At 39.0% G+C, this 15,136-nt stretch overlaps 1 protein-coding gene across 5 annotated transcripts in view; it reads left to right on the top strand.

The window, feature by feature from the left end:
* Positions 1-6: 6 nt before the first annotated feature.
* CAPN7 (calpain 7) overlaps positions 7-15,136 on the top strand; it is a 32,308-nt gene continuing 17,178 nt past the window's right edge. For 2 of the 5 annotated variants that reach the window (XM_010562369.1, XM_010562370.1), the window contains exons 1-9: positions 7-166; positions 4,492-4,600; positions 6,277-6,434; positions 8,650-8,717; positions 9,827-10,027; positions 11,499-11,585; positions 12,492-12,618; positions 13,378-13,463; positions 14,375-14,468. In XM_010562369.1, the coding sequence (XP_010560671.1) occupies positions 65-166; positions 4,492-4,600; positions 6,277-6,434; positions 8,650-8,717; positions 9,827-10,027; positions 11,499-11,585; positions 12,492-12,618; positions 13,378-13,463; positions 14,375-14,468 (1,032 nt within the window). In that variant the 5' untranslated portion in view covers positions 7-64. Of the gene's footprint in view, positions 167-378; positions 1,086-4,491; positions 4,601-6,276; positions 6,476-8,649; positions 8,718-9,826; positions 10,028-11,498; positions 11,586-12,491; positions 12,619-13,377; positions 13,464-14,374; positions 14,469-15,136 lie in introns of those variants that run through there. The other 3 variants (XM_010562371.1, XM_010562372.1, XM_010562373.1) reach the window with 3 other exon arrangements.

The following is a 15,136-nucleotide window of genomic DNA, read 5'->3' on the forward strand; positions in this document are numbered from 1 at the left end:
GGGGTGGGCTGGGAGGGGCGTTGCTGCCGGTGGCGGCGGCACCGGCACTGGGAGGGAACTGGCCATGGACGCAACCACGCTGGAGCTGGATGCGGTGAAGTTCGCGCAGCTGGCAGTGCAGCGGGACCAGAGCGGGCGCTACCAGGAAGCGGTCTTCTACTACAAGGTACGGCGGGGGCTGGCGGCAGCCGGTTCCCTCAGGGCGCCGGTGTCCCCTTCCCCGTCGCCGCGGGCCTCCCTGAGGCCCTTGAGCTCCTGGGAGGTTTGCGCTCCTCCCCTCAGCCCCCAGAGGGCCGGGCGAGGGAGGGAGGAGTGGGCCCCTGCGGCCCGGCCCGGCCGTGTCGGGCCGTGCCGTGCCGTGCCGTGCCGGCGGGAAGAGGTGCGCAGGGCTGGCGCTGCCTCAGCCGCTCCCCTCCCTTGGCGGGTACGCCGTGGAGACCGGAGCGCTGCTTGGCCTCGGAGAAGACGTGGCGGCTCCAGCCGAGAAGAAAGCGGAAGGCCGAGCGTGCGCGTCGGAAAGTTTGCCTGTCTCCGGAGGAGCAGCGTCCTTCAGGGCAGGTTGCGAAACGCGTTTTCCCTGCGTTTTGTTTTCAGGTGGGAACAAGTACTGGCTGTGCGCTGCTGTTTACTGGCGGGCTTAGGGGTGGCACTGCAGCTACAGTACTTGGAAAGCGGCTACGGGCACTTCTTCCAGCTGCTGGAGGCACAAGCCCTTCGGTGCTTCTCGGGAAGCTTCGTCGTAACCTAGCTAAAAATGTCTCTGCCCCGGTGGTTCTCCACTTTCATTCCTGGCCTGTCCCCTACCCCCATCAGGCCTGAAAGACTGTTCAGTTTTATGTTGGAGATGTAAGCGCAGCACATTTTGGAGAACTGCAAGTGGGCATACTGCAGCTCTTGAGTACGCAGCTGGAAACAACTCTCTTGTATAATCATTTGTCAAATAAGTAGAGAAGTACATGGTGAAATACCAGATGCTCAGCAGTGAGCTGGCTTCAGATCACAAGCTACGAGTAACGTGTTTTTAACTACATGTGAATATTCTTTCTACTAGGGATCTGGTTTTATTATTTCAATACAGCTTCAGGGTGGTGTAACCAAGGGTGTGATGAAGTTGATTCAGTGTCTTCCTCAATATCTATAGACTTACTACTGGTATTTAGTGGCTTCTGTGCAACCAGTATGCGTTTTTCACCTGTGTAAGTGGTCTCACTTTCTTAGATTTATGTTTTGCAAAGTTACATTAAAGTTCCATATCCCACTGGCTTTACTTCTCACCTGCAAGAAGAGATTTCTTTGAAGCCTATGTTTATCCTTGTTGTAGTAACCATTGCACGTATTCTGTTATCCTGTCAAAGTTATTTTCTTCCATTAACTTGCTAAGAACTCTGTAGTTGGCCTTTTGCTTCGTGAGTACTAGGTGTCTTTGAAATGTATAAAAAGCATAGTGTTATTGTCATGGTGGCCTATGCATGTAAGTGTGAAAGGATAGGAAGAGAAGTATTTTTTTTTAAACCTGGTTATTAATGTACGGTGAGCTAAGTTTATATATGTGAAGTATATATATGCAAAAGTTATAGTTACCCATAATAATGCTGATAAGCTCTGTGCTTATCAGCAACAGTGTGTGTGCATGGTCTGATAGCTATGTGCAGTACTGCTTTGTTACAATACGTTTCTCAGTATATCTAGAAGAAATTATTGGATGCTCTTCAGAAGAATACTATCTTTTTGTGCAAATAATCACTCTTGCATGCTTTTGTACAGTGTATGGAAAAATCTTTTTCACTTGCTGCATAGGAGTGATATTCTTGCTAAGAGCAAAAATGCATCCCTGGCAGTCTCGGTGCACTTCAGGCTACACATGACAAAGACTGTAATCTGGACAATGTTTTCTGGTATGCAAAAGCTAGGCCACAGAGCAGCACAATTATGGACACTGTTATGTAACAGGAAAGTTTTAAATCACAACTGCAGCTAAGATTTTTGGTATTCAGACAGGTGACTTGGCAGTCCAAGATTAGGTGTTGATTCTTGTGTCAGATTATATGTGAAGGTGTTGGTGTTCAAACCTATTGTGATCAGGAGGAGTGAAAGCAAACTCAGCAGATATTGTTAAAGCAGAATTCTTTATGTATGATTTAGCCTCAATAGGTTTGGCTTTCTAGATGTTACCTGAAGAATCACTGTCAATGTTAGATTAAACAAGAGTAGTTACAAAATATCATCTAGTATTTCGGGGGTGCTTTATGAATTTTTTTGGACAGTGCAAATAAGCTCTGGCCTGTCACCAACTTTCTTGTCAACTGCTCTAAGTGGTTCAGAGCCCACTGATGCAATTGCTAAGCATGTGGGAAAGCTTGGGTGCTGAATTGGATTCCGCAAGAAGTTGACCTTAAGGATGAAGCATGGGAAATGCTATAGTGTATTGCCGATAGACAGCAAACGGACCTGTCTGGATCAAAGTTCCTATGGCTAGCAAGTGCTGGTTGTCTTCCTGCTATCGTGTAACTTTCATAGATCCCTAGAGGAGGGCTGCACGTGAACCAGCTTAGGGTAACTTGCTAATAATGGTGCTCTACAGAAATGTCAGAACCATATTTGGGCACCTGATGACTTAAGCAGAACAGCTGAAGATTGTTGCTAAGTTTAGCTGTAGACCAGCAGTTAGCAACTTGCGAGCTGATGATCAGTAGTTAGCTTAGTGTGACTGTGGCACACTACTTACGCCAAAGAACAGTAGTGGCATTGAAGAGATCATAAATACTAACTCTGAATTGTATGTCCATCTTGTCACTGGGAACACTTGGCGTGCTGGCTCTGCAGGCAGTTGGTTAACTGCTTCAGTCCTTTAGAGGCTTAATTTATAAAAGACTATTTACGTCTTAAGACCAAGCAAAACAGTTGTGCTTGAAATCATAGAAGCAACATCAATTATGCATTGGTTTTGCAGCACTGGGTTGAAAATCCACATTTGTTCTTTGCATCATGTGTAGACAACTTAATATTATGATACAGCACCTGTTTTGTCAGTCTGTACTTGTGGTATGTCACAGACAAATATATACATCCTTTGAGCAGATATCTGTAGTGCACATTTTTTTCCCCACAAAAAATAGTTGTATGCTAGCTCTTAACAGTAGTTAATTGCTATATATAAATGGAACAGTAATTCTATTTACCTTTCTCTTGCTGTGGACATTTTATGTGGTGTAATATGGTGATGAATGTTTACAGGGAGTATGTGGTACTTGGTTCTGTGATGCTTGTCAGTGAAAATTTGTCCTGGTAACAAGTACAGGCTGCATCAGGATCAGTTTTAAGCTTGGGCACACTAGGCAGATGTGTATGGGAGCAAACTGCTAAGCTTGACAAAAATCATGGCCATGAAGCACACAAGAGACCCTCTGGCCATGGCGCTCTGCTTGCCCTATGCAGAGCAGCCTCTCTGAGCACCGTTTTTGTAGAGCAGCTCTCTAGTTACTGTTCTGCTTCCTACATACTCAACCTGCTACATGACTACCTCCTCTTTTCTACTGCTACTGGGAAGACAAGCACTGCCACAAAAGTGTGGGGGTTTTTCTATGCCAATAATGAAGACAAAATTAGGTTTTTATCCTCATTTTTGTGAGTGACAAATTTCAATTCTCCATATGCTTCTGAGACTCTCAGCTTTGACTGTTTATTACAACCCTGCCAAACCTTACATGTTTTTCATAAATTTAGTGAATGGATAGATAGCTCATGCAACTGAAGGTGTTTTTTCTTAATAGATTTGTGCAGTATGAAAAAAGCCTTAATGCGGATAACATACTGTGCATCTGAGCTGGAGGTCTATGCTCCCTCCTGGAAGTAGACTTTCATCAATATCTAGTGTTTTGTGTACATGCAAACATTTAAAAACCAAAAGTTTGAAGAGCGAGGAAACTTTAAATTTGTAAACTTTCCAGATTTGATAGCTTTATGTGAGTAATATTAAAAGAAAAGACTTTCTAAACCAAAATTCTATGCATTTGATTCTGAAAAGCTTTTATATTCGTTTACTTTCATTATTATAAGATTAAATGCAAATAACTTGTGAGTAGTTTGTTGGGTTTTTTTTTAACCTTAAATCCGCAGCTTTAAAAGTAAAACACAGTTTGTGGCTTGTGAGCTTTACGTAATTGATTTCAGTGCATGCTTGAAAAATTTTACTTAAAATCTCCTAATTCCCTGCATTACTATACAGACAGGCCTAAGATCTGGCCTTATAGAACCTCAGAAGGTTTTTTTAATAGTCTTATAGGTTGTCCCATGTTTGAGAAATTGAATGTGATCTCATTTATCACTTAAAACTTCTTCTTTCCACCAGAATTTCCCTGCAGCCACTGAATCTTTTTGCAGATGTAGAGGCTTGCTTTCATGCAACTTATGGGTTCTGTAGGCCCTCTGTTTATGGAAAGTGGTTTTCTAGGCAGCAAACGTTAACTTTGCCTCAAATTCTTCTCCCTGCAGGAAGCTGCACAAGCCTTGATTTATGCTGGGATGGCAGGGTCCAACCTGGAAAATATTCAAGAAAAAATAAATGAGTACTTGGAGAGAGTTCAAGCTCTCCATTCAGCAGGTGGGTAAGGAGCTTTCTAATTAAACCTCTGCTTAAATTAATTGGGTGGAAAGCCTTTTGGTGCTGTGAAATATGCATCAATGATGTTTGCTCTGTTTTTCATTATTCTAATTTTCTTGTCCTTTGTGAAGGATCACAAATATAATGAGCACATCAGTGCTTTGAATTCTGATACATCAGAAATGATACGAAGACCTACTTCCTAAGGACTTGGGTGTGGGTATTCTTTCCTTTTACATATTCTTAGGAACCATATCTGTAGAGCAAACCTGAGAAAGTAATTAAATATAGCAACAAAAATTGATGAGGAACAAATCAAAACTTGCATGTAAGCCTCAGCTTCATGATGGATTTGAAGTAAGTGGGTTCTGGTATTTGTGTAGAATTACTACCTTTGAGAGGGTAAAAGAGCTTTTTGCTCTCGTAGGGGTTTCCTTGTTTGATCCAGTTTCAGTGTTTGTACTTAGACCAAAACCTCAAATTTTTGCGCTTCTCAGTTAGAATCATAGAATCACTTGGCCAGAAAGGGACCTTGGGAGGTCTATAGACCAATCTCGTGCTCAAAGCAGTGTAGACATTGATTTTTAGACCAGGTTGCTCAGATCCATTCAGGTCCTGAAAATGCCTAAGGACAGAAATTCCCGGGGGCCCTTGGGCCCGTTTTCCCGGGGGGTTTTTTTTTTTTTTTTTTTTTTTTTTAATATCTAGTTGGATTCTCGCATGTTTCAATTCACAGCCACTGGCTCTCATTCCCTTTCTTTGCACCTCAGTGAAGAGCCTGAATCCGTTTTCTTGATAACCTTGCAGTTACTGGCAGGTTGCTGTTAGGTCCCCACAAAGCCATCTCTCCTCCTGGCTGGACAAGTCATGCTCCCGCAGCTTCTTCTCAAAAGGCCAAGTCCTCCAGCCCCAACCATCATTAGGGACCTGAGGTTGGATGTAGTATTCCAGATACAGTCTAATGAGTACCAAGTAGAGGGTGGTAATTGCTTTCCCACATCTCCTGGCCGTGCTCCTGCTGACACAGGCCAGGGTGCTGTTAGCCTTCATTGCTGCCAGGGGCCTGCTGGTTTGGGCTACCCAGCTGTCTCCCAGGACCCCAGGCCCTTCTCCACAGAGCTGTACCCCACAGGGTGTTAGTCTGTCCCAGCCACAGGGCATAGCGTTTGTCCTGGTTGAATTTCCTGAGGTTACTGTTAAGCTGTTACTTTAGCTTGTCTATCTATCTTTGAACAGCAGCTGTGTCCTTCAATGAATCAGTTTGGTGAGGTCTGCAGCCTTGATGAAAGTGCATTCCATTTTCTCCTTTTAAGGTCATTAAGGTGTTAAATGAGATAGACACCTAAGGAACTTGCATGTTACCGTAGGTGGTGTATTTTCACAAATGATGCAGTATTTTACATAGTTAAACATCCTTGTCCTTAGTGCAGTATGGAAGAGGTTTTATTTACATTATCTGACATGTGAAATATCCTGAGAGTGTATGTCTGCTTTCAGGGATGGTGTTTTCTTGTCCTTGCAAAGACATTTTTAGCCAAGTTTGGAAGGATTTGGATTCCAGCCAAGAAATAGATACTACCCATCTGATTAGAACTGCTAGTGTTTCAGTACCATGTTAAGGATGTTTTTTACATGTCCGCTGCTGTAGAAAGCTAAATACTTTCTTTTTCATTTAGTTCAGTCGCAGAACACAGACCCTCTGAAGTCAAAACAACAGTTGGACTTGGAGCGTGCTCACTTCCTAGTTACACAGGCTTTTGATGAAGATGATAAAGGCAATGCAGAAGAAGCTGTAGAGTTGTACACAGAAGCGGTGGAACTCTGTTTGAAAACAGTATGTTAAGCTACAGGTTAACTTGGTGGAATTATGTGATGGTAAGAAATTCTTCCACTTACGCAAGCGACTGATCCTTAAAGACTGGCTTAAAAAGGGAGTACCTGTATTTCCAAAAACTATTTTAAAAATCTTTTTTTCCTTTTTTTTTTTTCCTGTTTCTTCCAGTCTTTATGTTATGTTGCTATTCAACACTGTAAATTTATGGGGACTTGTGATTTATGTATTTTTCTTGAACTGGATTTTACTAAAAAAATAGAAATATTCTGGAACTTTTTTCATGTTAATTTTTGCCCTGGAGCAAATGCAACACTAAAACAGGAATTAAAAACAGTTAAAACTGAAGATGACTTGCTAATATGTCAGCCATATTACTTTCTGACTAGATTAAAGGAAGTAATTTAAGGGCAATTTTTGTGTGTAACACTTTCTGAAAACATAATGGTCTACTGATGCCAAAACCAGTAAAAATACTACTTGATTACTCAGTGCTCAACATTAAAGCTGTTACGAGTTAATTCAATTCACACTGAAATTAATGGTAAGGATTAATTGGCCATTATGTAAATGATGGAGAATATAATTACAGGTACTGCTTTTTTCCCTTAAGTCCAGTTGTCTTAACTAATTACAGGAAGAGCTCACCATCATAATGTAACTCCACCAAGTCTGTTTTTCTTTTTCCCTTCTTTTCCCTTTTTATGATGTAAATATACATGGGCTGTTGGGAGGGGAATGTTACTTTTGCTACATGGTAGAGTAAAATCTTCTTTTCTCTGAATTCTGTAACCTGGTTTTATGTAGGCTAAAGAACCCTGGTCATACAGTGTAACCAGATCAAGAGTTAGTAGAACTGTTCTAGTTTTTCCACTTTGGCTGTTGGAGCAGAACATTTTCAGCCTGTGAGATAAAATTTACTGCAGCAGCATACTGTTTTTTCCTCTGCTGTGTTCCTCCTTCTGTTGTGTCAGTGCATGCAAATATTACTTGCATATGTTGAAGTTAGTCTGAAATTATATTAACAACTGCTTTTATCAGGTATTTCATTAGGTACAGATACTGCTCAAGTTTCTTTTAATCTTGACTAGCATATTCTTTTGTTGAGATGATTGTAGGCTTTGTCCCTCGGGGTGATCAAAAAGTACCTCCTTCTTCCCAGGATGAAAGAAGATTGAAGGAACTCTGCTATCTTGAAGTTTTACTTGTGTCTTTCTCCTCAGTATATTCAGGTGGAGAGAGTTGTTTCTTCCTTACCCTTGAAGTACTCGGAGAGTAGCTATTCCTCCTCTTCTATGGCTGACTCCTAAGATGAGTGTGCTGGTATTCCATCTCCACTGCTTACCTTCATACATCTTTCAAAGTCTTTTCCAACCAGGAACTCTGGAGTGTAATTTACTTGGAAATGAAAATAGTTGCTTATGGAGGGTGTTTCTAGTTTGTTTCTTGGAGTGAAGTAGCTTGCCTTTTGTTTCCTCAGTTGACCTAGCTGACCTGTGAGAATTGGTCCAGGTACAAAGCTAGAATCTGAAACCTGCTTGCTGGTGTCACAGGAGAAGCCACACCTCATGTTGTGCCTCTTGCAGATTGTTTAGGTGCAGTAGCCATGCTTCATCTGTAAGGAAAAGAAAAGTGTGAACTGTCACAGCTTGACCCCCCAACTGGGAACAGAAGTTAGCACTCTTGATATCTGTTTTGGTGCCCTGTCATAGATTATTTTATACCTTAGATGTGCAAGAACAAGAACTTCAACTTGCAAGCAATCTTACTTGTTTGTATTTTATGAAAGTAAACATTTAAAAAAAAAATTTCCCTAAGTTATCATGATTATTTTTGACTCATTTGGGGAAAAGAACTGGAACACATCTAAGCTCAGTAGTATACGTACATTTGTTTTTGTCTTCTTTCTGCCCATAGTGTTTTAATATGGTTAATTCTTCTGGCAAATTTTTTTGTGTATACAGGGTTTCCCATGCTGAAGAATTTTAAATATCGCTTCCATTCTACAAACATTCACTAGAACAGCAAAATTATATTCGCTTACTTACATGCTTCTTATGCTGAGATTTAAAAAAAATTTGCTCATTTCAAAAGAGAATTGGAAAAAATAGCTAGTTACTGTTTGCTGTAATCCATAAGTGTAGAATTTGACAAACTGAGCATATAAAACCTGCAGGTTTTTTGGATGTGTAGCTTTTTCTTTTATTTTGCACATAAGGCTACTGAAACTTCAGAAGCAGGCCTCCAGTCAAAACTGAAACAGCTGGCTCGACAAGCACTGGATAGGTGAGTATGGCCAATGTTAGTAAACAAACTTTCTGTCAGGGGTAAGTGCACTCTGAGTTGGATTCTCAATCTAGCATGTCTGTTCTGTACTGCAAAGAGTATGGATTGTGGGTAGACCGAACTGCTGTAGAGTTCTCCTTGGAGATGGCTGTCAGCTGCTGTACTGCTGAATACAGCAGTTGTTTTGTCAACTGTCTGGGAATCTTGGGACATGCAGAATTAGGAAAGGACTGTGTATTCGTTAGTACCAATGCACTACTTCAGTCTTCAGAGATATAAATCAGAGTACTATACTACAATTTTCAGCTTCTATAAAAATGCTGAATTCAGGCCAGCACTAAGGGTGTCAGCATCCCTTCGTAAGGAAGACAGGTTGGTAACTGGGAAATACTTATCTTGATGGTAGCAATCTAATGGTATGGGTAGATCTAATGGAATGGAGTCTATATCTGAAACAAGATACACGAGTGTAAGTTCCATGTAAGTCTTTTTAAATTAGCCGTATGATGGCAAATAATGGACCATCTTGGGCTAAGTTTCAGTATAAGCTGGTTTTCAGCAATTCTCTGTGCTCAAAAAACTCCCCACATTTTGCATATATGTGACTATCCAGCAGCTTAATGCAACAACAACAAAATATGGCTCCTGAATACACAGTCTTCAAGCAGTCGAAATCGTGGGTTGTGAGAATGCTAGTGGATTTTTACTGCTATTGTAGTTGCTAGGTAAATTAAATCTTGAAGGTATGAGAGAATGCAAATTAGTTTTCTCTCTCTGTGTTTCAGTGGTCTTGTTCTGAGGTTCCAGATAATGAACACTTACACAAATTCTCCGATTAGCATAATTTAAAGGCAACAAAAATCTAACAAGTTCTGCCAAAAGTAGCTTATATACAAGTTAGAAATGCTATATTTTAATTGATTCTAGAAGAGGAAAATAAATAAGTATTAGCATCAGAAATTGTTTTTCTTAAGAAAAATGGTGTTGGTCAATTTGGGCATTTGCTCATTCCATTTCACATATGTGGGAACACAAACCAAACAAATCAATAATTGAACCATAACTATATTTTTATCGTTATAAACAAAATGCATTTTTATTTGCTTTAGAGCAGAGGCACTGAAGGAATCTGTGTCAAAGTCATCTCAGAAGGAGAAGTCAACTGCAGCTAAACCAAATCTGCCAGTCAGAACATTCTTTCCACTGGGACCTGATTTTTCTTTAAATGATAAACCACAGACAATCAGAGCAGTACAAGCTAGCGAATCTCAAGGTCAGAGATACACTGCAGAGGAGATTGAAGTGCTTAGGTAAGTTTTTCCAAAATGTTATCATTTGTGCTCACATCCTTTGTGCATCTTACACAGTAGATTGAAACAGCCGAAGCATGAGGTGTATAAATAGAGGGTTGGAAAACCACCTTTTACAAACCCCATTGCTGGTATTACCTACACATTAATAAATTCTGTTATTCTCTATGGTAATGTAATTAGTGCCTTTTATTCACAGAGCATACTTTCTAGTTTGTATTTAGAAGACAATTTCTTGTAACTGACTGCCAGGATTATTTTTCATAGCCTTATTTTTGTATGTTATACATAACCTACCTGACTGAGTTCATGAAAGATCTGGCTCTGAGAAGCTAAGCTACAAAGATGTTTTTATAGATTATACAAGTACTACGTCACTGGAAATTGAGGAAGAATAATATTTTGTAGGACTGTGACTCTGTTACATCCAGTTCATTTTGCTTTGATTTTTATTATAGGTGGAATAAGCTACAAATAATCCATAAAACCTTTAGCCTAAATCATGAATTTTGAAAACTATCAAATATACCTTAAAAAAACCAAACAACATTGATAGGTGTTTCAACCTTCCTCCTCCTCCTCTGATGAACACTGCCCAGGATTTGATCATAAAACATTTAGTCTGCTTGTTGACTTAGGGGACTTAAATGGACTGAGGATATGGTCATGAAGACAGAAATGTACATGTGTTGGAAAAGTTGCAGAGCATTAAGAATTGCCTTATTAAAATTTCAGTTTGTTTCCTCTTGTAGTGACCACGCAGTGAAAGTTTCTGGTTTTGTGGATGGGGGGGAAGGGGGGTGTTTCAGGGTTTGTTGTTGTTTCAGTCTTGCAAGAGAACTACAAGTTGTTTCACATATTTAATAATCATTTGCTTTAAAAATATTTTGCATACCTTTTTCAGTTAACTCCTTGTTTGAAACTTAAATTACATTCACATTGAAATATGATTATTTTTTTAGAAAATGTTCTGTGCACTTTAGTCAAAAATGTACTTATAAACATATGCGGTATTTTTGTTATTGTTTTTTGACAAAGTGTTCCAAAATACTGCCACAATTAGATGAAATCTAAGTGTTGCTAATTGTTAATTGCTGTCAACTTATCCTAAGACTCTCTTTAATGAGAGTCTTAAGTGACTTGAGAAATTCTAATAGACAGATGTAGTTTTAAATGTGACTTCTAGAACTATGAAGAGGTTTGTGGCTGATAATAATTTCTATCCTGGCATGGTGACTTGTCTGCAGGTATCTACTTGCAGGATTAGTGACTGAGCCATCAAGTACTGCACATTTCAAAACCAAACATATACAGTGTTTGTTTCATTTTCAAGAGGTAGTTGTCTTGTTTTCAGAAGCACTGTGTCTTGTTAGTTTTTGAAAACTAATTTTGTTGTTACTTTCTGGAACTTAGTCTTTGAAAGATGAGAGAGAGGTTTGTAACTATATTTTTTTTTTCTTATGACTTGCAGAAAGACTTCAAAAATTAATGGCATTGAATATGTACCTTTCATGAGTGTTGATCTGAGGGAACGTTTTGCCTTCCCTATGCCATTTTCGTAAGTGTGATTTGATTACTGAACTTTTTTTATTTCCAAAGCTTTCCCATATCTGGTATTTCTATGTTTCCTTTTTCAGAGTTTAAAATTGTTTAAGTAGGCTTTTAAGCATAATTAAGGCAGAGATATTTAAATACTACCACTTTCTTCTTCCAGTCTGATCTTAAAACTTTAGTGTAAGCTGATCCTGGTCTCGAGTCTTTTTGCAGTTGTGTTCAGGACTATAAGGACAACATTATATTTGACTTTTTGGAGTATTGGGCTGGGCTGGCAACGTGGGTCCATTTCCTGATTCTACTGCATGCTAATGAACTTAGCTTCCTCTGCCTCAGCTACCTGTAAAATGAAAGTGATAGCTGCTTCCTCTGTAAAGGACTATTCCAAGGAAGAGTGATATGTAACTGCTAGACCTTCATACATGAGCAATAATAATGTTAAGATCACATAGCCATAATAGACAAAGACACTTGGGCTTGGTTGGTTGTTGGTTTTTTTCAGTTTTCCGCTAAAGGCTTGTCAATCAGACAAGCCTCAATATTTTCAGAACTAAAGAAACTTTTTATTATTAGTTCATCGTATTAAAATAAAGTGAAGAATTTGAGTTTCTGTTGATGTAGATAGCTCTTTGGCATTCCCTTCTCCTGTTCAGTCCTGTATGAAGTAAGCTTTTGGGTTTTATTGCATGTTTTTCATATTTTTGCCTTTTTTCCCTAAAAATCACAAACTTAGCAGTAGTGTTCTTTGAAATTGTTTTACATCTCTGTATACAAAGCTGTGTTCTGCCCATATTTTGCACCATCTATCAGACATACTTAAGACTGGACATACCGTGAAAAGCTTTTCTAAACTGCTATTGATTTATTTCTATTATTGATTTATTTGTACTTTTTTCTCTCTTAAATCTAGTGATAAATATGGGAAGTTACCATTATCCCCCAAACAGAAAGCAATGTTTGCCAAGTGGGTGCGACCAGATGACATAACAAATAACCCTACAATGATTTATACTGTATCAAGTTTCAGCATAAAGCAGGTAAATTGTTCCTAAAGAGAAATGTGTGCTGCTAGCAGTTTATTGTAGGGGACTTTCTTGTTCAAAAAGGAATCCCGAAATGTGCAAGTGCTTTCCTTGGTTCTCATTGGATTAAATAAATAAATAAATAGTATCATTTCAGATTCCATGCACTTTCTAGCCATGAGAATAAACAGGTGTGTTAGCAGTAGAAGTGAAAATCAGAATTTGAATTCTAGCTGAAAATCCTGTTTTCCAGAAGTAGTGGTAAGGTTAGTAGGAAAAAAGGCAAGCTGTACTCTGCAGCAAATTGATCACTTAATTTACGGCATGCTAAAAATACCAAGCAAGATTTTTAGATTTTTTTTTTTTTGACAGGAAGCAGAGTGGCCCATTGAGAATAGTGGAAATGACTTGCCTAGTGTTAAGTTGCAGATAGCCCAAGCTATTCTGCAATCAGCAACAGATTATATCATTGGATATGGTTTTTATTACACAGTGTGTTTTGGGGAGGAGGGAATAAGTGTGAGTATATGCTGAGATATCTGCACTTGTCTCTGATTGTCATTAATAATTCTAACTCTGGTTTGCCGTGTAGGGGCCTCATGTTGAGCAAGCATACATTTCCTGCCTTTTTAGTAGTAACTTTGCTTCTCTTGGTTGAAATCTTTCCCTTTTGAAGGGATTTACTAACTTGACGATTTTCCTTCCCTCCACACACCCTGTTTGTCTTTCACTATCCAAGTTATTAGTAAATGTCCTCACTGGTTTTCTTTACAGACAATAGTGTCAGATTGTTCTTTTGTGGCATCGCTAGCTATCAGTGCAGCATATGAAAGAAGATATAACAAAAAATTGATCACAAGGTAAGTAGCTGTTGCTTTCTAAGACCTTTTCAGACTTAATACTGCCAGGCTTTTGCAGTATGTTCTATGACAGTTGGACACAGTAAAAACTAGCATTTGTTTCCCCTTCATCTCCCTGGGACTCATGTGGCTTCAGCACTTCTGAGAGGGAAGCCAACTTCATACAAACATGTATACAGACACTGGAGTCTGACTTCACATGTACTTTGAGAAGTAATAAGTAGTTTGGAAGGTTTTCTTTGGTTTTTAATAGAAATTTTACTTATAATGCTTTATAGGTTTATTTTCGTACTTTGCTATGCCAGCTGCTGTGCAACAGGTGGTCCATCTTGCATCTCATTGTCAAATTAATGTTAACAACACTGTCTCAGTTCCACTTGACTGGCACCCTGTGACACATTCAGCATGGGTTTGGGAGACTCTGCTGGGAGCTCATTGCCAGACCAGTGTGTGAACTTTGTTCCTGCATTTTTTTGTTTTAACCTATACTCATTAGAACTGAACTTGCATTCTTTTCAAGAGCAGCGAGTTCTGCATGGTTGTCTTCTTCAAATGCTTGACTTGTCATTCAGGCCAGTACTGTATTTATACTACAGATGTGTAAATAACCTTTGTTTAATAGCAAGATAAATTTGTTTGCCTTGCTTCTGTTGGAGAAACAATTACGTTATTTTTGTTACTATATTAAGCAGAGAACTGCAGCGAGACCAAGGTCTGAAAAAATAAAACCTATTTAAACATCATTATTATTTTTACTAAATTTGAGTTGCTCTTTCATTAAAAATTCCATATTTTTGTTCAGTGTAAATTCCAGAAACAGACCGTGTTAATCCCATTTTTATTGTTATCAGTGTATGTACAGCTGAGACATTTATGTCACAATCTCTGCCCTTTTTTTTTTTTTTAAACAGTATAATTTACCCTCAGAATAAGAAAGGAGAACCAGAATATAATCCGTGTGGCAAATACATGGTGAAGCTTCATATCAATGGTGTACCTAGAAAGGTAAATGGTTTGGGGGAGTCTTAATACTGTTACTGTTTAATTCATATATTTTAAAGGCTTGGTCTGCTTCACTGTGAAGCTATGCTTGCATAGCAAAAACTTTAGACAAGTTTTGTTGGAAAGTGCTTTTTAATGGTTAAACCTTTTGAGATTCATTTTGGTTGTGAAGTATGTAACAGAATGTAGGTATTTCTTCTACAGACATTCATGAAAATAGCCTCACATTAAATTCATTAAAAAATCTTTCTATTGCTTAAAAGAATTATGAAAACCATACAGAAATGAAATTATGCATCCCATGTTTATGATAGGGTGTGCAAGTAATCCACTCTTCCACTCCATCTCAGAAAGGAAGTTACAGAACTAAAAAGTACAGAGGGGTACATCCAGGAAGAGTATAGACATGGAATGACCATAGAGGAATGACTCAAATGACCACAGATTTTTAGTAAGGAGAGGAGATGCCTGAAGATATATGACAGAATTTCTTAAACTCACAAATGGCTTTATTTTCTTTTCAGTGCAATAAATAAGGGCATGGAATAATGTATTTCTTCATATAATACTTAACTGTAGCACTGATTATTGCAGGTTGTAGTGACCAGTGAACATTTGTGGGAGTTCAAAAGTTGAGTGGTCATATTCATAGGGTGGGGGGGTAAGGGGAA

The sequence above is a fragment of the Haliaeetus leucocephalus genome, unplaced genomic scaffold (assembly GCF_000737465.1).
Source record: "Haliaeetus leucocephalus isolate CR32 unplaced genomic scaffold, Haliaeetus_leucocephalus-4.0 Scaffold159, whole genome shotgun sequence".
NCBI lineage: Eukaryota > Metazoa > Chordata > Aves > Accipitriformes > Accipitridae > Haliaeetus > Haliaeetus leucocephalus.